This window comes from Opisthocomus hoazin, chromosome 2 (assembly GCF_030867145.1).
Source record: "Opisthocomus hoazin isolate bOpiHoa1 chromosome 2, bOpiHoa1.hap1, whole genome shotgun sequence".
NCBI lineage: Eukaryota > Metazoa > Chordata > Aves > Opisthocomiformes > Opisthocomidae > Opisthocomus > Opisthocomus hoazin.
The window spans coordinates 84,922,408-84,950,045 of record NC_134415.1 but is presented as its reverse complement, the minus strand read 5'-3'; the positions used below and the strand labels follow the sequence as shown (position 1 = coordinate 84,950,045).

At 41.2% G+C, this 27,638-nt stretch overlaps 1 protein-coding gene across 1 annotated transcript; it reads right to left on the bottom strand.

Annotated features, from left to right (window-relative positions):
- Window positions 1-65: 65 nt before the first annotated feature.
- On the bottom strand, window positions 66-27,156 carry PNISR (PNN interacting serine and arginine rich protein). The gene is made up of 12 exons (XM_075414324.1): window positions 27,049-27,156; window positions 15,467-15,585; window positions 14,019-14,204; window positions 10,760-10,983; window positions 8,932-9,121; window positions 8,474-8,664; window positions 7,723-7,860; window positions 6,585-6,684; window positions 5,816-5,869; window positions 4,359-4,529; window positions 656-1,757; window positions 66-411 (listed from the first exon to the last, which is right to left on the bottom strand). The coding sequence occupies exons 2-12, from the start codon at window positions 15,552-15,554 to the stop codon at window positions 381-383; spliced, it is 2,475 nt and encodes an 824-aa protein (XP_075270439.1). The 5' UTR covers window positions 15,555-15,585; window positions 27,049-27,156; the 3' UTR covers window positions 66-380.
- Window positions 27,157-27,638: the final 482 nt, after the last annotated feature.

The following is a 27,638-nucleotide window of genomic DNA, read 5'->3' as shown; positions in this document are numbered from 1 at the left end:
TTTCTTAAAAAAGAAAAAAAAAAAAAGTACTTTCTACAATTTAACACAAAATTCATGTGCAACAATTTTAAACAAAAAATGAACTAAAGAGCTTTATTGACATCACGGTACATTCAATAGTAATTTTAAGAACATTACAGCTGAAAGAGAATGGCCTGTTTTATATTCTTAATAAGCACTACCGTTCTTGAAAAAATGTAATACAAAGAAATCCTATTAGGTATTTAATTCTGAGCAGCATTTGGAAAAAATACACCTATTTACAGATAAAAAAAGGATTCTGGTTTCACCTACATAGCCACAATGTGCCTCTATAATGAGACAAGCCTTTTATAACTCATGGAATTTTTAAACGTCATAGCACTGGTGCCATAAATTCCTCAGCGTTTACGACGAAGAGGAGTCGTTGATCTGAAAAATAAAGGAAAAGGGGGGGAAAAGTTAATTGGAAAAAATAAAAGAGCCCCAAACCCACACACACTTTAGGCTTAGTAATTAATAGTTTTATTAAAAGATTTTCCAAAGTTACTTTCGCCCAACACAAAAAATTTAATAAATACCATACTTTTTTAAAAAAAAGTTCATATGCCGTACACATGAAGACGAATATCAAAAAATAAAACAAGTCAGACAAAATACTTAAAAAGTATACTACCTTGATCGTGACTTAGACTTGTGTTTGCGGCTTGCCTTCTTACCAGACCTTTGAGATTTCTCCATGGAGCATGACCGAATATGCTTCGCTTTCTTAGCCTTCTTTTCTTTACTGCTTCCTGGCGATTCTGAACTACTCCTCGCACTAGATTCGGAGCCTGACCGTTTTTTGCTATCTTTGGTACAAATTTTTTTGCTTTCTTGTCTGGAATCCTGCCTAATTATTTTCACGCATATTGATTCACCGCGAGAGAAAGTTCTTTCACTGTCTCTTTTTCTCTTTAATCTACTGTCATCAAGATTGCCAGCCTTACTTTCTTTTTCCTCTTTTTTGGGCTTATCTTTTCTTTTTTCCTGATCTCGCTCCCTCTCTCTGTTCTTTTTCCTGTCTTTATCGACACCTCCACCCTGCTCCTTCTTCCTTTCTTGATCTTTACCCTCACTTTTGTGTTTGTGCCTATTTCCAGTAGGGCTTCTACGCTGGTCTTCAGGTTTACGCCTATCCCTGCTTCGGCTGCGGCTCGCCCGGTTAGCTCGCCTGTCTCTCGAGCGGCTGCTACTTCTACGTCTGTCCCAGCTCCTCTCCCTCGAAGGACTCCGATTTCTTCGCCTCTCCCCTCTTTCAGCACTGCGATTTCTACTAGATCTTCTCCTTTCCCTGATCTTCTCCCTGCTCCTACTCATGTCTCTCCTGTTTCTGTGGGAGTAACTCCTGCTCCTGCTGCGCCTAGCTTTATGTGAAGGCGTCCTACTGCGACTGTGTCTCTTCTTCCTTTTAGGAGAGGAAGAACGCGAAGAGCTGTGACTGCTGCCTGAGCTACTGCTGTAGGATGAGCTAGATACAGAGCTGCTGCTGCTGCTGCTTCGGCTGTTGCTGCTGGTGCTACCACTGCTAGAGCTTCCTGACCCACTCCTTCCTGCCCTCTCTTTACCCTCTTTTTTGAGTTCTAGATCAGGTGCGATTGCATTTGGAGATCTTTTCTTTTCATGAACCATATCGGCTTCAATTTCTTTTGCCTCCTGTGATGCTGAGTTACTGTTTTGTTCTTTGTTGATAAATTCATTCATCTCTTTTGAAACTTTTTCACTTTGTAGCTTTTCTTCTGAAAAAAAAGGTATACAAAAGAAAAATGCAGTTAATTTGGAGTAATAAGTCAGTAATTTCCATATTGTTACTCTTGGCAAAACCAAATTTCCAAGCGCTTTTCACAATGCTTACGTTGTCTGCCACCATACCAACCACCTACCAAACAACTCGTCATTTTTCTTTTTTTGTAATTCTAGAAAAGTTGTCCTCCTGGTTTAGAAAAAGTGTACAACCCAGACACTTTCAGAAGTCCTTGATGTCATTTAATGTTTCAGTGTTAAGACAAAGTCCTCAGACAAATACGGCACAGCATCAGAACTCCCCAATTCATCTGCACACACACACACCTTCCCCTCCCGCGACCTTCTGACACAGCTGATTCTCCCCTCCTCCTCCCTGCAGCACTCCTCTAGCTGTACCTACGCTCCCTGCCTTCCTTCCAGCCCCGTTCGTCTGCGTTTCGTTCATCGCTGGCTGGTCTCTCAACCTCAGAACAACGTTAGCTGTACCTGTATGCTCTGTAGGCCTTACTACCCAAAAAAGTCTCAGAGGAGCACCTTCTGCTGCAGCGACGCATGTTTGCTTTTTGAAAGAAAATACTGGGTTTATGTTATTTTCGAAGAATAGCATTTGGGACTAAGCTAAGCTAACTAGTACAAGCAGTTTACATGTTTCTTTACTTTTAACAGTGTTTATTGCCAAGGAATTCCAAGGACGGGAGGAATAGCATAAAAAGGAGACTTGGAGATAATTCTTTGCTTAAGATTCGGCTCAAAAGTTAAGACCATAGCATTTAGTACTGATAGATGGTGAAGCTCTTACAAAAAAAAAAAAAGTTAATGTCAGTTGAGATTATATGTAAGCTTGGCAGTCAGCAAATACTACAAACAAGGTAAGGAGACAACAAAAGAATTAAAAATACATTTCTTGAAAGTAAGAATGAGTATCAGGCCAAGATTTTCACATAGCAAAATAAAGAAAATTCAGACCCTCAGAGCATCTTCCAGAGGCTTCCAACTTCAAAAAAGTTTTACTTACTTCTATTCCACCTAGGATCCTTTGCATCACTGGCCAAGTTTATTTCCCCTTCCCATTTTAAATTGAACCCAGAAAAAACAACTGACATACACCATTTTTAGCCAGAAAACGGCCTTCTGATGTGGGCCATCAGTTCCTGAATTAACTTAGGGAATAAAACTGCATCCGGAAACCCAGAGTAATCCAGATGGTGACCGGTGGTCAAATTTAACTCGGAAAACAATTCCATCTGGTTCCTGAGTTATGAGGCAATACAGGCAGAAGCCAGTGTATGTCAGAAGACCCTGTACTATATATTAGAAATCTTCTGCCTTTCCTACACTCTGCTACAAACGAGACCCTGCGTTTAGTATTCTTTAGTATTTTGGATGCACAGAATCAGCTTCTTTACTGAGATTTGTATTTCTGTAAATAGCCCCATGGAGACGTCCCCTAACTGACATCTGGCTTCCAGCACTGGGAAGACAAGAGGTCATAGGCCACCACTCTGTCACTTTCCATACAACTATCTTTTTTATGCATACATCTTAAAACACTCAGAGAGAGACAGGGATATTAACCCAAAAGTTTAGCTAGTTCAGCCTTTTATTAAGGGATCCATGTGTCTTATTTCTAGGCCTTTAAAATAAAAAGTAAAAGGAGGGAATCACCCATCTTAAAATAAGAAAAAAGTACGCTATCACTTTCTTTCTCCTCCAGCTTTATGAACTTACATCACAACTTCTTACTGTTGTATTTACCTGTTGGTCTAGACTGCTCTTCAGCAGTGCGACTGTGACACCCTTTTGACCTACATTATCGGTACAAAAGGAGAACCCTTACCTTGTATGGAGAAGCAGAATTAAATCACAGATTTATTTCTAGTTTTTTTAAAAATCAAGACTGCCACCTTCTTGGCGGCTAAGTGTGAACTGACTGGGTTCGATAATCCTTCCCCAGTATTAGGTATAAAAACCCAGTCACGAAGATGCAGCGTATGGAAACAAACCTCAACTACAACTGAGAACAGCGAGTTCAAAGAAACTGCAGCCTCCCACTGTACCTTCTGAAAGGTGCACTGCACAGGACTGTGTAACAGCAAAACATGTTTTTAAGATGACGTAAAATGTGCTTCATATACTTAAATGACACAGCTTTAAGGAATCAAGTTTATATAAACTCCGGTCTGGTGCAGAAAGGTGAAATTTATCCCCCAGTTACAACTGAGATAGTAAAAATTTTTTAAAAATACATTATACACACACATGCACTTTTATAAAGCAATACTATTATTTATATAGTACAATATCTATAGCATACAGCTATATATATAAGCACCATGTCTGCTCTTTTCACTCTGCAGTAGAATAGTTCATGGAAAACATTATATGGATTTTCTTCTGATCAGAAAGAAAAGAAGCAAATCTCATTTTGATCAGACATCTTTTTTGTTGAAACTTCTTAATTAAAAATAACATTATTTCTAAATCTGACTTCATATTTTCTGGTTTAAAATTCATTTTCGCTCTCACCAATTTACATATCCAAAGGAGTAAATTCCATATATAGCAGCATAGTAAGAAGACATTATATGATTTACCTTCTAGCTGTTTTTCTAGCAGTAGTTGCTGTTCTCTTTCTTTTCTCCAAAACGCTTCCTGTTTTTGCCTGATTCTGTGTCGTAATTCCTCATCATCAGTATCAGATGATTCAGAGCCTCTGTCACTCCTCTCATCTTCACTGTCTCCTGATCCATAACCACCCAGTCCACCTGCGTGCATAAAGCCCAGTCTATCACGAGGGAAGATTAAGCTTTGCTCTTAATATTTCTGTGGGGCAAACAGGAGAGTAACATTGCCCTTCCTTCACTTCCTCTTCTCTGCAGAAGTCACTTTATTCTGGTAAGTGCCAATGTGGTTTGACTGGTGTGATCAAGGCCCCCAAATCTGCATTGATGCTCACTGTCTGGTTCTACTCCTTCTGGAACAGCTCGTCTATTTTCAGCAAGCGACCACTGCGATCACGGTACTTTTTCCATTGTATGGAAGGGCAAAAAAGCTCCCTGCGGAGTTCGTAACAGTGCCTGCCTCTGTATAGGCAACCGGACAGAAAATGCCTGGGACCTTTCCCAGAAGACATCTCTGAAACGACTTCAGCCGCCTCCATAGTCCAACGCTACAGAAATTCTGAATGCCATATCATTTTTTCTAGATTGATTTAGAAAACACTGCACTTTGACAGGTACGGAGATGGAACAGAAATGGACTTTCTTCTCCCCTAGAGATATTAATAACTACTGGACTGCGAAGAAAGATAAAGTCAATTTAAACATCTGACAGAGATATTTTACTTTCTTTCAGTCTGAGGTTTTTATGATCTTTATTGAGTTAGCTTTAAAACATGTGAGTACTTGTGATGATAACGTTCAATTGAATGAATCAGAATTCCACGTAATGAACACGTAACTGATCACTGACACTGCTGTAGTATGTTTTAGATGAGAAAAAGCATGTTGGGAAAGATCTTTTGCTGCTGTGTCTCAAGCTGGAACTTCAATCTCTTTTTCCTGTGTTGTTTCTGGTAATACATGATATGGGACCCTCTGTGCTTATGTAGCTTTCCAATAAAATAATAGTTCCAAAGATTATAATATTTTTATTTATAGACTTTCACATTACTCTTCTATCAACTTTCCCTTCTTGTTTGTATGTTCAAAACAGGACAAAACCATAAAACAGTATTCTCTGAAGACTGCAGTGTGCTTCTGAAACAATCATACTTTGAAAAGTAAATTTATCCAAAGTTTTTAGGTGTTTTCAAAATTAGGGCAAGATTCTCATACACTAACTCACACTGACTAGTCCTTTACTCCAAAAACCATCCCACTTATATCAGTAGCATCACCTGTGGAACAAACAAAGGTGCTGATAAAGTTATTGGAAAGTGACCCATACTCCTGGGCAATTCAGATCTAGTTTCAAAATGCAATTTCTAGAAACGCAAGGCAAGAGTGAAAGTCCCCCTTTAAGCCCTCTGAGAAATAAGGAACATACTTACCGAGTCCAGTGAGAGAAGCCAGTGCACTGGACTGTGCCAGCTGTTTTGCAGGAGCTTTGTATCACATCAACAACAGGAACAACATGTTAACACAAATAGCCACGATTTCATAGTCATGAGTCTATGGTATTGTTAAATCTACTACTATTGCTGTTCTTTGGAGGGAGAGAAGAAACATTAAAAACGCATCATCCATTTAAAACCAATTCTAGATTTTCTGACCACGAAGATTTAGAATTTAACTGCAAATTAACAGTGAACAGAAAAAAAACAAACATATGCTCATAAATCACTTTCCAAGTTACAGCATCTGCACATAATTTTCAAGTTTCAGTAGTTACATATTTAAATTAACTCAGTTATGTTAAAAGAAATCTGTTCTTTAAGTACAAGACATGTTAATAGTGAAAGCAAATGAATTACTAATTGAGGACTCAAAGTTTGTCTCTTTTCACTTCTGAACAGCTAAGAACTTGAGATAAAGATGATAGCATTAAGAAACAGCTACAACTCAAGAGCCACTGACACACGGGTACCATTTTAACTAAATAAATGAATTGTGTGAAAGAAATGGAATAACTGAAGTAACTCACAATACACTGCACAGGACAACAGTACATGATTACTGGATTTGAACTCTACCAATTTGGATGCATTATACTGGAATTGTTCTTGAGGGACAACTATGGAGGTTAAATGTTCTAGAGACATGCAAATATAGAATATTCACAGAATAACCTAAAAAAACCCCCAAAACAACCCGGCATACCTTTAGTTGCTTTACGGTGAACATCTTTGGCTACGTAATAAATTTCTTCATTTGTGACATCTAAGAGAATCTCTGTCAGCAGCATTTTTGTCAGCATCATCTCAATAAAATTGAATATACAATTAAAGGTTAAAACCTCTTGAATAAATGGTGCATTCAAATTATACCCATAGAGCTTCACTTATTTTGACAGCTACGAAAGTACTCTCCTGCACATTTTATTTAATGACTTCTCTCAACAGACATGACTTGAAAACCTAAGTCTGAAATTGTTTAAACTTGACTTGATTTCAAAACTTTCAACACAGTTTGTTTGCATTTTGAATGTGAACTGTATCCACATGTATTACACACAGCTATCCAGGGCACTGATTCCTAATGTCAGATGATACAACAAATGAATATGCAAATCAGAAATGTACTTGGACTGATCCCATTTATTCTTTTAAAAAATTAAGAGCGCATTTCTGCCTGGTATGCTGCCTCACTGACCCCAATCCTGCAAAAATCATCAGAGGTTACTTACACAGGATTTTCTTATTACAAATTTACTACAAAAATTGAAATGTTGGTAGCTCGTTCTCCAAGCTGCTCACTCTGGCCATGTGCTTTACAAAAATACATTCATCAAACTTTTTAGTATTCAGGGTCTTCCTTAACAAGGTTTCAGTTGTCCAGTTAGCATATAACTATGACTTCAAAGTACAAAGCTGCTGCAGACACAGTGAAATTGTTGCTGGTCTAGGCCTAGCACTTCCTTGCAAGAACACATTTCTTAAATTTCCTTTCACAGGAACTCAGGCTGAAGCACAGATTTCAGATGGGTGCATTTAATCATTAAAAGCTTTCAGGAATTTCACAAGTTAAGCCAAACTACAGAATTAATAATGATCAATGTAAAGATTACAGGCACTACATTCTTTCACTATTACGCTAAATGTGAGTTATATAACCTGTATCCTCGTCTACATGAGAAAGACAGCATTATAGACATGCAAATATAACCCTGCTTTACTATATAGTATATACTATACCTCTATTGACAGTATCAGGCACAGAAAAAGTGTTTTACTTTGCTATGCCTGAAAAACATGAGCAAATAGACAGAAATACTTAGTGAAAACTACATTATTAATACCATTTGATACTCCTTTTCTTCTTCTGTCATTTCTGGTTCACTTTGCTCCTCTTGAGGAGCTGGGGATGGACTCCTGCTGATTTTCCCAACGCTTACAGCTTCCGTGTTTTCAGCATCTTCATCTTCCTCATCGCTGTCCTACAAGAACAGCATCATACATCTCAGGAAAAGCTTAGATGAAAATCTCATTAGTTTCTACTTATGACAGTCAACTCGATTTACTTTGTACTGAACTCTGTATTACAGTTATCATAAACATCTGTTTCTTTTCTCCACTCCTAATAAATATACAGGTACTTCTCTACCCACACGAAGTAAGCAAATACATAGTTAGTTGTCAGTCACTGCCAGACAGGTACTCAGAACTGCAAGCAAATGAGGTTAACTGCTAAAGTGAAGGCAACTCAAGGCTTCCTAAATGGGCTCACTTTAGCAAATACAAGTATCTGAATTTGTTCAGCTACTGATTTAGAATTCAACGACCATGCACGTTCCAAAAATACAGAAAAGAAAAAAGCCCAATTTCAACGTTGTTTCTTTGCTATTGCAGATCAAATAATATACTTTTACCTCTCAGACATTAACAACTTCAAAACACCAAGTAAATATCAACAAAGCAGCAGCTTAACTTTACTTTAAGCAACAGAAACAGAGATTAGCAGGAGTATACAGTCTCTCTTTTGAAGAGACCAAAAAGTTGATGCCTTACAGGAAATACAAACCTGAGCAAAAAGCAAACCCTTCTACTTACAAATTTACTTTTCTGAGGTAACCGTGGGCCATCCCCTTCTTCAGCCTCCTCGCTTTCCTTTTTTTCTTTTTTAGACATCTGTGAACGTTGCTGCTCCATCCTCTCTTTTTCCAATTTTTTCTGTTTTTCTCGTTCCATCTTTTCCAGGCCCTCACGAATCCAGGCAGGCAGAGTTCTACGCTTCACAGCATCTACATAAGCAAGGTTTACAGTTTTGAATGATGAAAAAAACCTTCCCTCCAAAAAAGAAAAAAAATAAACCACCACAAGAACAAAGCAGCAAACCCTCCACCCTAATCCAAACAAGCCACACATCTGATTGTGGGGATAAAACCATTTACAATAGCTTTTTCTTTCCCTTCTTTTTTACTTTATATTAAAAAGTCTTCAAATGTTGCAATTCTTTTCAAAACACAGCTGCTTTTATGTTTTTTCATTAAGGAGTGGTTAACATGTACCAATCTGTGGAGGCTCCTGCTTCACAGGCATGGCAATAGGCGAACGCTGTCGGTCTCTGAATGAGGAGGGTCTTTCCCTTCGATTTTGAGGTGGTGCGGTAGGTGCTGGTGGACCTGGCGGCCCTGGTGGTCCTGGCTGCCAATAAGGTGGATGAAATCCACCTTGAGGTGGACCAAAGGCAGCCCCATGCTGAAAGAGTAATGCAGTTTATTTTTCTTCACATGTAACACTAAATACAGCATGTGCGCAAGTTGGTCTACAGAAATCCATGCAAGTAGGAATCCACGATTTCTAGGCTACTGAGATCTCTCAATCTCTTTTTCTGTGATCCCAAAGAAACAAGTTTTCCTTAAATATTTAATGAGTAAACTTAGATTTAACCAGGGATACTAACAAAGCTGAAAGGGTTTCAACCAATCTCCTTTCATACTGTGCTCAACATGAAGCCCTATAATCACCATCTATCTCCAGCAGTTCCTTGCCAGCTTATCATCAGAGCATGCAGTTAAGAGTATACAAAATCAAGGTTTGAAAGTCTAGCTATGTTAGCAGTCTTTCCTTGCAACTACAACATGAAGACAAAAATGAAAAGTTCAAGCTTTTATTACAGAAGAATTTTGCACTGTGCACTTTCCAGTAATCATTCATGGATGTAATTAGTATGGCTGATTAAAATATTAAATGCAAAAATATGCAAGTTCTGAGCAAGCTGTATACAATCCAAAAGTCACAAGTCTTGAGGTATACATGAGGTTTTTTTATTTTAATATTTGCTGCCCAGAAATGCCTAATAGAACTATTTAAGAAGAGAGTGTTTACGAAGAAAGTTATAGCATCAAATATTTTTTATTATGTTCTACTGACTATCTATTTAACTCACTAGTGGTAGAAGCATTCTTCCACTACCATTTCAGGCCAAGCATCCCTTTGTTATTCACTGCAAACCAAGTTTTCTGTAGTACTTCGTGAAATTAATTTGAAGAGTTGGTCCCACAATAGTAAAAAAAGGAAATTATAATAAACTAGTGACTTCAAAATTTTGGTTCACTTCCTAACACTACTGCTGAACAAGAAAATTTAATAACACGTAACAGTAGGCCAGAAGATAGAAACACATTGCTGCCCGTCTTCCCCTGAGTTTGTTTATGAACAGGAGTTAGGTGTTTTAACAGGCACAGTTTGTCACTTATATCAAGAGTTTTGAAAGAAAAATACTGAAAACAGGGGAAAGATCCAAAACTTCTTAGTTTTTAAGGATTCGTGCAATGCCTCCTGCTATTATTTGTGTTAAAACCACCTAGGGATTTATTATGCTATGCAACTTATATGCCAGAGTGAAGAAAAAAATTGGATGTGGGTTTTTTAGAAATATCATTGTTTATTCAAAGATTCACAGTAGATAGATATGGAAAAGATCAATGGATCATCCAGTCTATCTCCCTGCAAATACAGGGCTGCTCCCTATGGTACATTATTTGGTGTATTTAAGTATATATTTCTCTTTCTTCCCTGCTTTTTTTTGTTAAACATAGAACTACATACTGTTAATTTATATACTGGAACACAGTGATCATTTTAATATTGCAGACAACAGCCATTTCTCATTACTAGTAAAGAAAAAAAAACCCCTTGGCCTCAGAACAGAACTGAAAACTCTAAAAGTCTCTTCTGTAAAGTATTTGGTAAAAGTGTATCTTAGCAGATAACAGATTCTGTAGATGTTTGTAGAACTGAAGAATGAAAGTCGCCGCTAGATGATATTAGAGGAACACATCCATGGAAGGGATTCTGCGCGCCTACAATATTAAAGCAACAAATATGTTTCACCTGATAGTCAAACTGGTTCACTGGCCCCATTGCAAAGTTATCGGGAGGTCCCCCAAAGTTGTGATTGTTCTGGTTAAATATGTGCCTGTTGTCAGGAGCAAATTCCCCACTATCCTGACTGTTGCTGTCTTCCGATGGAGGAACAATTTCCATTTGACCTGAGGTTGGAGCCATCCACTGCTGATCTGGAGGTGGGTGAGGGGGCTGGTGAGGCATTCCCCATTCTGTTTAGGATTCAGAATACAATTCAATACCAAGTTAGTACGATTTATACGAGTCATCAATCACTCAATGTTCTTATATTTATGACGCGGTTCCTCACAGAAACACAGATGATAAAGTTACGAAGAATCATCAATCTATTATGTCTCGATAATTTCTTCAACCAAATGAAGGAAATACAAATAGCTGTACCTGAACTAGAACATGGCAGGCGGGCAGAACTGGCTGGACACAGAGATGGTGTAAATTTGTTTTTATAAGTTTCCAGTGATACCAAGTCCACCATAGCACTTACAAATCGTGTAAACTGTTAAAGAACTGCTCCTACTTCTCTATTTCTATGTTGCTTCAACTTTCAAAGTAACGAGCTATTTTATTTCTTTGCATAACAGACTTAAAAAGATCTGTTATGGAAAGCAAATGGTTTTGCGAGCAGCAGAACCACTGAAACCTGCTTTCCAAAGACTTCTATCTTGATTACGGATAGTAAAGGTCCCAGCATAAGCTACAGTCATAAGACCTCACATGTAAGTTACAGTTGGCCAACAGAGTGAAAAGGGTTTAAGGAATGAATTAATAACTCATGTGGCCACAAGCTTTGTCTTCTTAGGAAATCAGTCTAAAAATTATGTCCACTATACAGACACTTATGGACTGTTGACAGAACTACCTTGTAACTTTCACACTAGCAGAATTAATACCTAGCCTCTCAGGTTACATCCTACCTTCCATGCAGTCCTTTAATAATTCTTTCCATTTTTTAAATTTTTACTGTCCTTCCCATCCACACCATAACTGGATCCATGACTGTAGCAATTAAAAAGGGTTAACATAGTTTTTCTACTTGTTTGTTCTTTTTTTTTTCTGTGTTCAAAGATTGTATCGCTCCTGTCATCCTGGTAGCTCATGTTTAGCTGATTAATCGAATCTTTTCCAAGAGTCAATACTCCTAATATATTCTAAGGGACATAATCCTTTATCCTTCAAGTACAGCTTACAAGAGTTACTGTTCATAAATGTAACGTGTTAACGTTTGACACTATTTAAACGCCCAGTTTACGTCAAATCAACTGACTTAAAAGCTTGCAAGTCACATACAACAGATGCTCTTTTCACTTGTGGAAAGTGAATCCCTTGAAAATGAATTGTATGCTATTTACACAGTTGGTTTTCTGATTGCCAGTGTGCTTTTCGATTCATAGCACGTACAGAACTTTTGAATCGAAAAAGAAAGGATATGGAGAAAGATGAAGCTTTGCAGAAGCAGAGTAAATATGTGAAAAGAACTTTGGCTAGCCATGCATGCTATGATTTAGCTTGTCTGCTATGACTACTTTTACACGTTAAGAATGACATTGCCCAAACTAAGGGAAGCTTGATCATATCTGCATCCACATGGTCTTTATCAGTGCCCCAAAAAACTGGGAAAACAGCACACTCGTTGAATGACACACCCAATGACAACAAAACACATTAGCACATTGTTTCCCGTTAACAAAAGGTGGTACACTATTCTCATTCCTCAATCTAAGATGTTTTTCTGTTCTACATTTTCTGGGTGAGCTTGGGCACCAAACATTTACAATTATCAGCAAAATGTCTTCCTCACTTTTACCATTCTGTGACTATTTGCAAAAAATACCACTTAAGGTATTATTTTCTTTCACGTCACAGATGAAAAAGCATAGGAGGAAGAACTCACCACCACAGGATCAGATGAAAACCAAAGTTGTCCAATAATGACACAGGATTTCTGTGAAAACCTCTACTCACTGCGCAGCCATACAGCTAGAACACACTCTATGTACTGCCACACAGTAAAGGTGAAATTCTTCCATGTGGCTACAGTAACTTACAACCCAGGGCAGGCAGGTGAAACCTGATGGCTACCTCCCTTTCCTCATGCACATGTAAGAACCGCCAGCAACATGCTAAGCCCACTCTTATTAAACACTGCACTTAAACAAATTTGAATAGCCACAGTGAAAATTGGAGGTGTTGCTCTTTCAATCATTAACAGAATCAAGCATGAAGTGCACTTTTCACTGAGACAACAGAAGGCATGCATGCAGGCTTACTAACTACCTTGCTCCACACATTTCAAATTGCATTTTAGTGTGGTGACCTAACAAACCTTCCAGAAAACAACTTCAGAAAAATTCTTAGCAGAAAATACTCAATCTCTACCCCATGCTTATTACCAGTGTCATTTTATGAAGTTTTAAAAAGAAAATGAATTTTTGGCCAAAACTGAAGTTTTGAGGAAGCTACAAAGAACTGAAAATAATCAATACTAGCAGAAGCATTCAACCAACTTTTAACTTACAATAACTCAAAAAATGTTATTATTACAGATTATTATTATATTATTGTAATATCATTACATATTATTTTAACAGCACAAATAATTATTGTGACAATCAGATACTTAAGTCAAAAGGGCAAATACTAAGTACATGAAACATGTAATAAAAACATTTTGCACGCAGAATTTTGCTCATCTCCTTTTTCAAGATTTTAAGACACCTAAAGCCAGCACCCGCCAGTTACATTATGAACTCATTCTACATGTCAACATCATGACAGAAGCAGGTATTACACTACAGGACAGGGTGACAGATATTCTTTAATTCTGAGGCATCCTGTTGCCTTCAGTGCTGCTGTTCCTAGTGTAGTGGGATAAGCATCAAAACACATAAAATAAGATCCAGGGAAATAAATATGTAACTGTAATTCACACTTTATCTTTCTACAACATTCTGGGACAGATCTTTCGCATATGCATATTATAAAACCAATTTATTTACTTTGTATAGAGACTACTGAGTTGTGTTATCAGACCTTTGTGTCTGTACTGTTACCCATTTCGTGGAACACCTGACTGGGAAGTAGCAGCTATGATACTCAATTAGTTGGTGCTACTTGTAGTTTTGCATCTTGAAACCTGAGGGACAGGGCATAATCACATCCAAAAATGTCTGACAAAAATAAAATCTCATTACATGACAAAAGGGAATGAATAGGAAGAAAAACAAACCTGACTGCCACATTCTGTTGAAGTTGGGATCCCCCTGAAAATTATTATGGTTGTTTGGACCAGACTCTATTCCCGAAATATCCTGTCCGTTTGGCATCATTCCTTGTTGTTCCACTACACTCTGTTGCCCTGAGGCTTCTCGCTGAGCAATCCATGCTTGAGCTAATGCAGCCCAGTCAATCTGGCCTAAAATAAATGGAGGAAATTTAAAACGTTAGCATTCACCTCAGAAGTTTAACACTGTTTCTCAACTACATGTCTCATTGCTCAAGAGAAACAGGCAACGTTTACCTTCAGCAAGTACCACGAGCACCATTAAAACTTATTCACAGTGTACAGTAAAACAAACTGAAAGCAAATGTCAGTCTACATAGTTGCTGAAGTAGAGTTTCTCTGAATATTTTCAAAATGCCATAAGGGAAATTATATTAGGTTCACATTAGCACTGAATGGGTGGTAGTAATACACTTTTTTCATAAGTGAACTACTTCTGATATCCAAAAAAAAATACATATAGTGTAAGTTCTAAATTCACCAAGATTCAAATGTAAGAAAGATACATAGTTAGAAAACTACATTTTGCAATGTATACTCTTTGTATGACCCCTGATTTCTGGAATGCTATTGTATGTTACAGTTCTCTCCCTCCTTTTTTTCTTTACTACCGTTCCTACCAGTAAGCAAAAGATAAGGACACTAGTATGTCTTCTGCTCATTCTCAAGTCAAAAAATATCTCTAGTGAAGTTACAGAAATTGAAGTGACAGAAAGCAATGTAAAAACAGTGTGCCTGATCACTCTGCCCGAGTAATAACACGCCTCCACGCTCTTATCCATTTCTGTATTTCTCTTGATGCTTTGAATTGTTGTCACCTCACTCTCAGTTTAAGGTATATTATGTTCTTTTGTCTAAAATGTGGGTTTTTTTGGTGGGGGGAAAAAGATCCAAACAAGAGATGACGATCATCACTGCTGTAACCTAAAACAAATATCACACTAATCTTCCAGGAAGAGTTCTTCTGTGTATACATCTGCATTAGTACTTCTGCCACACAGGTACTGAATAAAAAGCAGATTTTCTCAAATAAATGATTCAGCTTGGCTAAAGAACTGACAGGGATACAGATTCTGTAAAAGCACATGAGGTCTAAATGTTGATCTGTATGATAAAATGGTAATCTGCCTGGTAAAATGTTGGTAACTCAGGTTGCTTGCACGTATTTTGCATATTAAATATTAAGTATGTCAAAACATTTGGAATTGATATATGTTTTCTGTTTTTTCTAGTTGTTCAGAAAAGCATCATAAATGTATTGTCTTGAGAGCAGCTACAAAAAAGCAACTAGTGGTCATGCTCTGTCACAAAGATTCAAAAATAAAAATGACAACAGATTAAAAATAAAAAAAATAAAAAAAAAAATCAATCCACAAAGCTTTCTATATACTTACTTGGATCTTGCTGGTGCTGAAATGACTGCATCCACTGCTGTTGGTTCAAAGGCCATTGCTGCCAAGGTTGTCCACCTTGATCCCACATCTTTTAAGTCTTTATATAGTCTATATTTCAACTAAAAATAATAGTTGTATGTTTAAATAGATGCCCATGAAATATCACATAACTGAAACTTACATAACTGCAGATACAGTTAAGCCTTGCAAAGCAAGCTGAAGCAATGCTGGCTTAATATTTTAAGCTGGAGGAAATGGTTCATCCTTTAGAGTAATATCTGAGAATATTACTGTAAGATTTCAGAAGCCTAATATGCTTTCTGAGTATTTTCGCAAAGAAATTAACTACAAAATGACGTTCAAGGAGAGATACGACACATTTGTAAGACAAGAACTCATCTGACAATAAATGCAATTTAAAGTAAGTCAAAATACAAAAGACATTACTTAAATTATATCCTTGCCTGTTTCTTAGGGAAAAGATGTGTGTTTTTCTATACAAGTGTCATGCAGGGCTGTAAAGCGAGACATAGGAGAGTCACCGAATGGTAAAACACATTGTTAACAATTGCACTGGAGAACTGCACAGGTACAAGACGGTGTCCACACACATTTTATGCACTGTACAGGCTCATTATAATTTCTAAATAAAATATGCCTTCAAGTCTGAGAAGTAAAAAAAAAAAAATAAAAAAAAATCACTGCATAACTGCACATTTACCACACGGTCCCTTCAAATCACGAGAAACACTTTTTGGTGCCGTGCTGTATAGCCTCACAGAGCAGGCTGCAGCAGCCCGAGGACCTGCTGGTGCGGGAGCTCCACAACCTGCTTTAAGTGAAGCTCCAGGACCAGCTTTGCAGGAATTCGACGAGGCACAGCAGCCTACCAGGCAGGTACGTCGACCACGGCACAGCAGTTCCTCCCGGCCATTCGTGCTGCCTGCGCACACCCAGCCTGCTACACGCAGAGGATGACAGAGCGGCCACCCACACCACTCCCAACAGCGTCTCCAAAGGCAAAGCCTGGGCCCAGTTCTGGGAACGCTTCACTCCAGGAACTGCTCCCAGTGCCAGTATGGACAAGACCACACCAAGCGCCACTCCCTCTGCCCTTCCCAGTCTGTCCACAACTTCTCAGCAGGCTTTCTACTCTCACCGATTACGTCCTCACGCCGCTCAACACACAGTCCTTGATTCCACGCTGTAAAAGCATCACCCATGCAGGCTGTTCCAAACCCTCCAAAGGAAAGGAGAGAATTTCTCTCCCTGAGGCCAGAGGAGCAGCAGACAAGCCCCAGCCAAGCGCAACACAGAAGCGGTGAACACGGCTGGCCTGCTCCCCAGGAAAGCGACTCCACGCACGCGGGCGGCCAGCCCGGAAAGCAACCCCAGCTGCAGCCCCGCAGCCGGAGCCGGCCCTCGGCGCGCAGGCGAGGAGCAACCCGGACAGCCCCTGCCTGCACAGGGACGGCGTGCTCACTGCTCACACGTGCACAGAAATAACTGCGCGACCGCGAGGACCAGAGCGTCACGCTACAAAAATGCGACACAACAAAAAGCTGCACGTAACTTTGTGGGGTGTTGGGTCGCGCAGAGATGAATGCAAGCTCCTATTTTACAGACTTCTGTCAAACTTATTTTTAATCCGAAAAACTGTAGATCACATCCAAGCCAGTACAGAAACTACACATGTATGGCCCAGAAAAATTCATCTTCAAATGCATTTCTGGGGCTTTCAACAAGCCCAGATCAACTTTGGGAATGGAGGGGAGTACTGGGTGAAACCTACTTTTCTACTTTCACAGTCTTCTCTTGCCAAATTAAGTATTTAGGTTTTTTCCTTTTCCACGAAATCTTTCTGATATTCAAACTTTCAGTGGGTGAAGACAGTGTCCTTTTTTGTGGGTTTTCTGGGGAGGGGTTTTTTTGTTTTCTTCAACATTCTGATCTGTACCTAGGAAGTCAACTTTCTTACACCAGTTGAGAGAAAAATTGGCTAATACGCGCTTAATCCAACTTTGAAGCTGGCACTGCCACCACTCACTCTCTGAGTACTCATATATACATATTTCATACACAAAGTATGAAAAAGTAATTTCTCATACTATTCTCAGTCTAAGATAAGAAAAAAGTAAACAACTGTTTCTTTCTCCCCTCAATTCATCTTTCCATCCAGATTCTACGTTCTCTCAATTGTTAGAAATAAACTTGTTTACATCTTAAAGTTGTGACAACTTTGGTTCAAGACAACCACTAGCCTTCCAAGCACTGCACAGCCTCACGGTGCTGCTCCCTTTGGTTCCAGCTGTTAAATCACACTAGAAATAATAAAAATGTATTTCAGTAATTTTGGTATCACTTTTTTACCTAAATACATAATACCTTGGAAAAAGTTTGCGAAATTTCATCAAAATAAACTCAGCAAAAGATTTAGAACACTAAATTGTTCCACCAACAATGTAAGAGGCAGGTTTACATATAACCAAATGCCAAAAAAAATCAAATTTTCAAACAGTTAAAGTAGTATCAATTTGTCTTACCGAAGTGTAGCAGTATTAAGAGAATCTTTACAAACTCAACTGAACTGGAACCTCCTACACGTGGTTTCTACTTGATATGATCAGACGAGATTCATTTCTACTGGACTGGCTATGTTTCTGTCCTAAAATCCTGGAAGTTCCAGATTTTTTTTTTGCATGCTCCAGCTAATGGAGTTAGCTTGTAATGAACTTTTGTACCTGTTAGAATGCTTACCAGTTATGTGTTTCTCATGGGTTCCGTGCTGAATAGCATGCTTAGTATTCTAGCCTTTTTTTCTTTATTCTCAGGCCTTGATCCTCACTATGGACAAACTGAAGCACTAGTTTGGAGCGTAAGAAGGTCTAAGGTAACAAATGCCTCCAGATCTCCTCTGCGTAACTTGCTCCCAAGACAGCAACTACCTCACTATTTTACGAGGTGTTCAATGAAATTAATCCAGCTTTTTTTGTGGGCGAAAAATTATACTGCAGCTTTATCCTTTGGCATCTGAAAAGGTGATCAAGAGACAGAGAAGACAGACAGGGACTTCAAGGCAGCAGCAGCATTCGTTCCCCTCCTGACTTCCCTCTCAGCAAGCCATCATGCCCTTGGCCGCCAAGGCCAAGCCTGTGCTCGCGGTGCCAAAGGACTCCAGCATCTCCCTGTGAGAAAGCAGCACTGACCCAGGCCACCCAGCACTCCTCTGGGCTGCTCCCAGGCACGTTTCAGGGGCCAGCAGGACCTGGGACCCAGCTGGCAGCTGGGACGTGTCCGCTCTGTTTTGGAAGGTCAGAGGCTTTCGTGCAGTGCCAGCTGGCTTCAGGGCCAGAGAAAAAAACCCAGACGGGTTTTAGTTGTTAGCATACATATCTGTTTCTCCATCACTCTGCAATGTAATATGGCCTAGAGCCTTCAACTTTCCCCAGAGAGATTATTCCACCTTATTCTTGCTATTTTGGGAAGAGAAATCAGGTGGGGAAGTGCAAAGCAAGAGGTCAAGACACAGAGCTGATTTCTATTTCTATGCACAACAGCATGACAAGACAGCAACAACTGTGTAAAACCCTGAAGAACTTCAGCATTCGGTTAATTCAATTTATGCTATCCATAGCAGACTGATTTAAAATCACTGCCATTTGAAACTGCTAATTTTAGTTCATGAACTGTTTTTGGAAGCTTTTAATTCTGTACTGCATTTGTACTTTCACTGTTTTCCTGAAGAAATGTTGATGCTCATAGGTTGGCAACTATAAAACAAGCTGGCTTTCAAGTACACAGATTTATTACCAAATTTAGTGTAAAAACTTCCTTTACTAATCAGAAATATGTACTACACAAATACTTAAGCAATTACACCGCCTTCTTTATGCATTTGTATATGTACACACAGCAGCCCTTTCTCAAATAGCATCTGAACACTGGCCAAAACAATTTCAAATTTTCTATTTATTTCGACATCTTCATTGGTCTATTTTTTGGACAGAAACAGGAACTGCATAAATAAGGAACAAAATTAGCATCTTAAAATGTTTATAAAACTAACATTAAGATACACTGGCTAAAACACAAGACCACACGTATTCAAATTCTTTTAGTACTGAAAACTAAACAATGTCTTTTAATGTGCACTATTCAAAGCTAGTGAACAGAATAGGTTTGTTCTAAGGCCTCCTTCTATATGGTGACCTGCAACAGCAGGACACCATCACTTGCCAAGAAAAAGATTTCCCTGCTTTTTTACTCCCTTTCCACATTTTCACTAATCAGTATACAGTGAACATGAAAAAGGTACTTGATGAAAAGTCTTCTCGCTTATTACAGGGAAACTACAAACATTCGCTCTTTAAGTTATCATATTCTAAAAGATAACTAAATAAATCTTATATACACACACATCTATTAAATTATATGCACGTAGGCTATTTGATGTTACTCTTTTTACATAAAATGCAACTTTGTATACTGCTTGTGAAACTTTACTGAGAAGACTATAACAACTTTTCAACAGAAGCTCAGTATTGACCCATCAGACATCACTACATTTTTATTTGCTAGCGACGCTGTTTCAAAGGTGTCCAAAATGAAAGCAGACTGAGGCAAGTCTTACCATAATGAACAAACCAGATGTGAGAGTTACCAAAATAACACTTTTGAACCTCAGTGCCATAAACTGGAAAGGGCACAAACTACTTCTAAAAGAACTCATAAAACACAGTGAAGAAAATGTAGCCTGTTCTTAGTAATTTTAAATTTACTGCAAGGGATTCACCCCAAATACTGAGGGGAAAAAACCCCAAAAAACAAAACCAACAAACAAGGCCTTTCCCTCACCAAACCAGTAACTGAGAGGCTTGAAAAAGCTGAAACCTCTTGTACTAATGTATGTGACAAGAAGCAAACATTACTTTCCTGAGAAACATCGAATAGTAGTAATGGAGAAAAGAGAACTAAAGTCCTCTCCCACCTAATTAAAATCTGCATGGCCAAAACTAACTTAGCATGCTGCCACACAAGTTATAAACAAGTTTTTAATTTCTTACAAAGTTCCCAAATCAGCATTAACTGAAAGAAAGAGGCTTCATTCACCACAACGGGCAGCTCTAAGCCCGCTTCCACACTAGCGACACAAGGCCAACTACACAGCAGAGCATCCAGATCACTATGAAACAAGCTTTATTTTCCACTGAAAGTGGGGAAGGTGAATACTGGCTAAAATCTACTAAATTCAAACATTAGCAAGACATTTACTGATTAAGAGAGGGGTGCATTAACTGAGAAGTCATTAAGACACTCTGGTTCTGATGTCACCAGTGCGTACAACAGGTTTTGAAAAGCAAACAGGTTCAAGATCCATTTTACAGGCACCTACTTGTAAAGGCAAATGCAGATACTACCCTGCCTTATGATGACGGTTTATTTTACTTAGCTGTTCTACCCTCCAATTCAATCGGATATCGCCTTTCTGCTTTCTCTCTCTCTAGCAAACACAAGTAAACAAAAGAACATTTATCGGTGCTTCAAGAGTAATTCCCCTATGTCAGATCACAGAACAGGATCCTGAATCTATTAAAAATCTGTTTACCAATGAGGAAACAGAAGCCAATTCAGGATTCTTTTTATTTTATACAGAAACACAATCACATGGGGGAAAAATCCCCGTCAAATCACATCTAATTTCAGTTACATGTACTTAATAGATTATGAAAAGTCAATGTGACATCTCAAAATTTTGCTACAGTTTTTAAGAGCAGACATGTTCTGAAAAAAGTCCTGCTGTATGTTTAAAAAAAAACATATTCCTATTCAAAGGCTGGACCTACTGGAACTTTATTCAAAGGCAGGATCTGCTGAAGTTTTATTATAGCAAATTACTGGTACTAAAACATGCCACCTTTGAAAGGACTGCTGGCAAAAACTCCCCTGCTAGCAATAAAAGCTGACATAGTGGCATAGACAGGACTTACCTTGATCCCCAGCAAACAGCAACCTCCAAGAGTCAACAGCACCCAGAAAAATTCAAAGTTGGTGACAACATCTCTACTATACTTTAGTATTCTACCCAACAAAAAGCTAGGTTAAGGCAGAGAAAGAAGAGATATTTCAAAAGGCACCTTTCCACTCCTTTACTCTATTGTTATGTACATCTCGGCTACAGATCACATCTCAGTGCTTATCTGTTCTTTTAGAAAAAAGGCATCTCCTTCTACCTGCCTATTTCTCTGCAAAATATGGTATTTTCCGATGCAGTTGTACCATGTGTTCAGACACCACACACACTGTGAAAAGTACACAATTAGAAGCTACTTACCAGTAACCAGAGTTTTCAGTGATAATTCATATGTTCACCTTTAACTCTGGGAGACTCCCCCAGCACTCTCCACAAAACACAGTTACCTTGAAGCAAATTACAGACACTCACACCCACGGGAATGCCACCCTGGCAAGCAGAGCATGGTTTCCTGATGATTTCCCAGTGGCACAGTGCTTGGTGAAGGTCCCCATAGTTAGCTGCCCACTGATGTCAAATATGTGCCCATTTTTTAGACAAGGTCACCGTGAGAACTTGAGCTCTAACAGACTCGCTCAGCTTCCTCGGAGGTAGCTCAGCCGTTTCATAGTGTAAGTGCATAAAATCTGTTACCCAGTTCAACAGCGCCTGTGCAGAGGTAACCATGCTCGGACCTCTCAACAACAGAAAGGAGCAATCTTGGGGAGTGAGGCTCCGTCCTGCGAATGTCAAAAGACAAAGCCCACTTTTCACCCTGGAGATGCTATCTTCCTTATGTGCCTTAAGACACTGGCTGCAGCAGAACTGAAAAATATCATGAAATTTTGCCTGGAAACATAAGCAAGACCTGCCCCTAAATAAAAATCAATAAAGCTAACGGATAATCCAAATTGCTCCAATTCAGGCAGACAGTCCAAGACAAGAAGCACAGAGTCTTACGAAGTTAGCTCAGCTCCAGCAGAGCATCAGGAAGAAAACTAACCATACCTAGTTGGCCAGATGACTACATCTAGCAAAGTCTTTCCTCCTCCTCCTAAGAACCTCCCGTCATTCTGACAGCATGCTTCTCCCCAGTATGAATGTTACACAGCAACAAAACTACATGGAACACCTTACACATCAGAAGCTTCTTCAAAAGAAGAGATCTGGAGATTCTTAACAGCTTGTCCCAGGAAATCCATGAAAGCGAAATATCTTGGCAGTGAAAAACAAGTACTCTTAAGAAGATGAAATTAAATAAGATACTTGTTAGAAGCAAGATTACCTCAACTTCAAGAAGTCAGAAGACAGCCTTGGACTCAGGCTGTCCCTAGGTGGAAAGTAGCAGGCACCTTCTGCTGTGTCACAAGCTGAAGAGATCAAGGTTAGGAGCTCCTACACCAGGCATCAACATCATTTGACCAGATCTCCAGGAAACTATCTGGCAGTCTGGTTTATTCAGCCCTGTAGACAGGCAGACTAATGACAAAGATTCTGGAGCCTACAGAACCAGAGACAATAATCAAGTGCTTTCTGATGCACAAGAGAGGCTGTTGCATCACCTTTCTGATAATGTTACTCATCATCCTTGAACGGCAGGTCCATATGCAATGCGAGATGGCTTAACAAGTTTTACTTGCAATTTGAGCTTTAATATATATTTGCAGAAGTTCTTCTGGTGACTAAAGATCTTGTCTTGCAGGCCTTCCAAACAGGCATTGCATTTTAGCAAAGAAGTATCCATTATCTAACTGAACAAAGAAGCCGAAACCGCGGGCTGTGATGCATACTTTGAGAACCCCTATGTAGCTAGTCTTTGGACCCCAGGGTTTAAAGGCAACACATTCTTTTTGATATTCCATTCGTTAGTCAGATGTCTAGGTAAAAACCAAGATGTTTTATCTCCTCTAAGACAACCTGCCATCGCAGCCATGATCGTTTTACTACCTTTAGGTCTACAGAGTAGCTGAAGGGAAGGACCCCAAGAGGTAGGAGTCCTGGTTTATAATAAACTGCACGTACTGTTTTTGAAACAATATTATTTTATATCAGTGTGGTTATCTAGGTAATCTTTTGGCATGAGCTCAAGACAACACAAGCAGCAAAAGTACATCAGTCTCTGATGCTCTTTGGGGACTGCAGGGAGTCATCCACACCTTGAGAAGGATCTCAAAAGTACCACATGCTCTGCAGGCAGAGCTTCTCCGTCCCATGTAGGCTTAGGCTCTGGAGATGGACCTGAAGGAAAACGGAGAGGCCTCAGAAGCAGAGGTCCTTGAAATCAACAGCCTGATTTCTTGATCTTCCGTGCGAGCGCCTTGTCCTAATATAAGGTCTTTTCCTTTCATTCAGGGTAGTTGATGTTGACTCTGTGAAGTTTTAGCACAGTGACTAAAGGTTTACAGTGAATTTGCATTATGAATTTTGTGGAACCGTTCAGCTGCAAACAGGATAAATCTAACCATACATTCACAACAGCTGGAGCAAAGCAGTTACTGGAAGGACTGGAATCAGACCAATGCCACCAAGAGTTCAAGCTGAACAGTGCTGCTTGAGAGCTGTGTCATCCCCCCCCACTACGCTATTGCTTCGTCAGGGCCATGACAGCATAGACATCACTGATGAGGCTGGAAGGACTAATGCATAAATACTCCAGAGATACAACCCCAACAGTTCACGTTTCCCCCCAAGGAATCACACAGAGCAGCTCATCCATGGTATTATCAACATCCAACCAAGCTGGAGTCCAAAGTCAATAAACAACACAGACTGTATAAACTCCAAGAATATCTATCTCTATGTGTGCCAAACTGGAAGGAAACATAAATCGGGTACTTCTTCCATGACCACGCCACTGGAATACCGAATGCTTTAAGAATCTGTACACAACGGGTGTGAATTAAAAGAGAGATGCAAAGGAAAAATGGCCTTGCATACCTGGAGGAGCCCCTCTACCAAGAAGCAAAATCTAATGCAGAAAGGGTACCACAAGAAGCATCAGCTGGTGGTCTTAACGTGGGAGACCCAGGTAAGCCAGAACACCTCTGCAGCTGAAAAGAGCTGGGAGTATGGAAAAGCGCTGCACCCTATGCACCGGCGTGGGAACGAGCTCTAGGGGTTACTGCAGAAGGGCTGCAGACACACATTCACTCAGAGTCAGAATAAATGCATACCAGCGCTCAGGCAAAAAACATGCTGGCTTCCATATTATCTGGGAAAACAAATATTTACTACTATATTATACTGAGGTACTGATTAGAAAATTAAACATTCATGGGGTGAGTTAAGTTTGCAATAAATCAGAAAAAACAGTTAAAATAACTATCTGGACTGGTACTCTGTTTCACCCATCCCACCTTTAGTTGGCCAAAGACTTCTCTACATCACCTAGGCCATCACCCTAAGTTGTTGTAGGTATTTAATGCCCAGATACTATGCATCTTTCCTCCTCCTGAGAGCCAGAAGCTACAACAATGTGCCTGCTAGGATCTGTTAGCAAGATGTCCAGTCAAAAAACGGAAAAAAATTCTTCCAGCCCATTTACAGTTGTCTATCACTAAAAAGCTGGAAGTCAACTTCAGTTCCTCCATTTTTTTTAACATCAGAACTATTCTTTCTCACATTGCAGAACAGAGGCTTTCCAAACGCATAACCAAGATCTAAAACACAGAACCAGAAAAAGAACTAAAGAAAGCAGCTTGTTTCTACACAGTTGTATCTACAAAGTTTTCCAGAACCTGGTTCACACGTCAGCATGTCTGACTAATGTTTACAGTGCTACCAAGATGAAGTAGGCTGAACAAAGGCCAAATTTACAAAAAAAAAGTACTACAAAAACTTCTTCAGTGAGTCATTCAAGCAGTGCAGCTTCCAAGGTCTGTTATTTTAAACTTAAATCCACATAGCCACCAAGCTGAAGCCAACCCTTTTAAAAGGACAAAAGGACTAGATATTGGCAACTCGGCTATTTTTTGTATTTTGAAGACACAAGGATAAACCCATGCTTTGACTATCATAAAGCACCAAAATCACCGCTGAAACATTCACTATCACAGAAACATCACAGTAACTTCACTAGTCTGAGTCAAGACTCTATTGGGAGGGAAGTCTGATCTGATGACTTTTTGCACATCTCATTCCACAAGAAGACACAATCTAGTTTTTCAATGAGCCATGTGACACAGCATTATTTTTTTCCCTGAACTGTCCATCTGTGACTTCTTCCTTGATGAACACACCCTGTGCAAAAAAAAAATAGTACCAATAACTAAATAAACAAACAACTATTCCTCACTGCTCATGAGCAGATATTACCCTCGAAGATAATACACATATCACTTAAAGAAAAGAGATCAGCTAGTGAGGAAAGTAAGAACATCTAATAAAACCTCCATACAGTATTATTTGTTGCCAAAGGCAGACTTATGATCATTATGCACCTCAGTCATGAAAAGAAGGGAGACTGGACATTCCTGTCTCCGTACCACCTTTGCATGATCCTGCACCTAACTGAAAACCAAATGTGGTTACAACTCCTCTCTACCAGTGCAGGTTATATGGCGAGTTGTCCATTAAGAAATTGTGGAACTGTGCTAAGTTTGTGGACTCTTATGCCCTGCAACACCTCTGAGCCCAGAAGTAGAGCCACTGCTCTTTCAGAGCGGGACTCTGCATGTCAGATGTGACAAAGACAAATCAGGAAGCCTCATAACGGCAGAGATGACACAAGGTTTGCTGCTGCCCCAGCCAAAATAAAAACCCCTAGATTGTCTTCTGACTTGTCACTGAATTGCCAGCAACACCGGCAACTTGCCCGTGGACAACGCCGCTGCTCCCAGTCCCTCCTGTGCTCTACGATCAGGGCGAGCTGCAGCCTCTGTCACCTCCGCCGGAGGCATCAGCTCTCAGCGCGGCCTGACTTCATAGTGGGACGGGCTCACGACAACTGATGTGCCACGAAGACGCCTCACCCGCGGGAGCCGGGCCGCCATCAAGCCGCGGCGCCGCTCCCTCACCGGGCTACCGGCCGGGGCAGGATCTGCGCTGCCAGGCCGCTCCTCCACCGGCGCCCAGCCGGCAGCCCCAGGGCCAGGTGACGCGCGCTCCCCCCGGGCCCCTCCCGCTCACCCCCGGCAGCGGCGGCGCCGCGCCCCGCGCGCGGCCACGGGGCATGCGCACTGGCGGGTAACGGGAACCGTCCCCGTCGGCCGCCGGGACAACCCCCCCTTACCCCGGCAGGGCGGCGGCGCATGCGCGCCGGGCGGGACGGGGTCCCCAGGGCCCCCCGGTGCCGGCTGCCCCGCGCCCCCTCCGCGCATGCGCAGCGCGCCTCCGGGGCGGCGGGGGAGGGCGAAAGCGCTCGAGGCTTCCCTTCGCGTGCAGGACAGCGGTTTCCGCTCGGGACTCCTCGCGCCGGCTCCTCGCGCCACCCTCCAACGCCTCCCGGCCCGGCCCGGCCCGGCCCGGCGCGGAGCGGCTGGGGGAGGAGCAGCGGCGGAGGGGAAGACCGGGCCAGCTCGACCCCCGCCGGCCCCCGGGAGCGCTGGTGAGCGCAGCCTGCTCCGCTACTTACACTCTCCCCCGCCTCCCGCCGCAGGGGCTGCCGCCGCCACCGCTCCGCGGCCGCTTTCTCCCCTCTTTCGCTCCTCGTCTTCACGAACAAGACAATATGGCGCCTGCTGACGCTCACCCGGAAGTAAAACGCGTCACAGTGGTGACCCTTGCCTGCAACAGGCCAGCGCCGCTCGCCGCCATCTTTGCTAAGGGCCGGCGGGCGGGCGGGAGGCGCCTCCCATCCCCCTCCCTCGGCGGGAAGCGGCCGGCCGCGGGCAGCGCCCCGCAGCCGCCATCTTTGCTGTGGGCAGCCATACCGGTTCCTGTCGCTCGCCGCTCTCCATGGCAGCCGCGGCGGGGGAGGGAGGTGGGGCCGCGCTCCCTGCGCGGGGGGAGAGGCCGCGGCCGGCGGCCGCCCCACCGCCCTCGGCCCCGCGTCGGGTGCTCAGCCCGGCCCCGCCCTTCCTGCCTGCGGGCCTTCGGGTGAGGAGGCCCCGGGGGCCGTCGGCGCGCCAGGGAGCGCGGGTGGCTGGGTCCCTACGAGGAGCTCGCGACCGGCGCGGCTGGAGGGTGTCGGCGCTGGCGGGCGGGCAGGTCCGTGTGTCCGTG

Bases quoted from the DNA above. Each gene is read 5' to 3' on its own strand.
- PNISR (XM_075414324.1), bottom strand. From the start codon at position 15,554: ATGTGGGATCAAGGTGGACAACCTTGGCAGCAATGGCCTTTGAACCAA. The intron at 4,530-5,815 runs GTAAGTATGTTC...TTATGCACGCAG, and splicing joins GGCTTCTCTCACTGGACTCG to GTGGACTGGGTGGTTATGGA. The intron at 412-655 runs GTAGTATACTTT...TTTATTTTTCAG, and splicing joins AAGTCTAAGTCACGATCAAG to ATCAACGACTCCTCTTCGTC.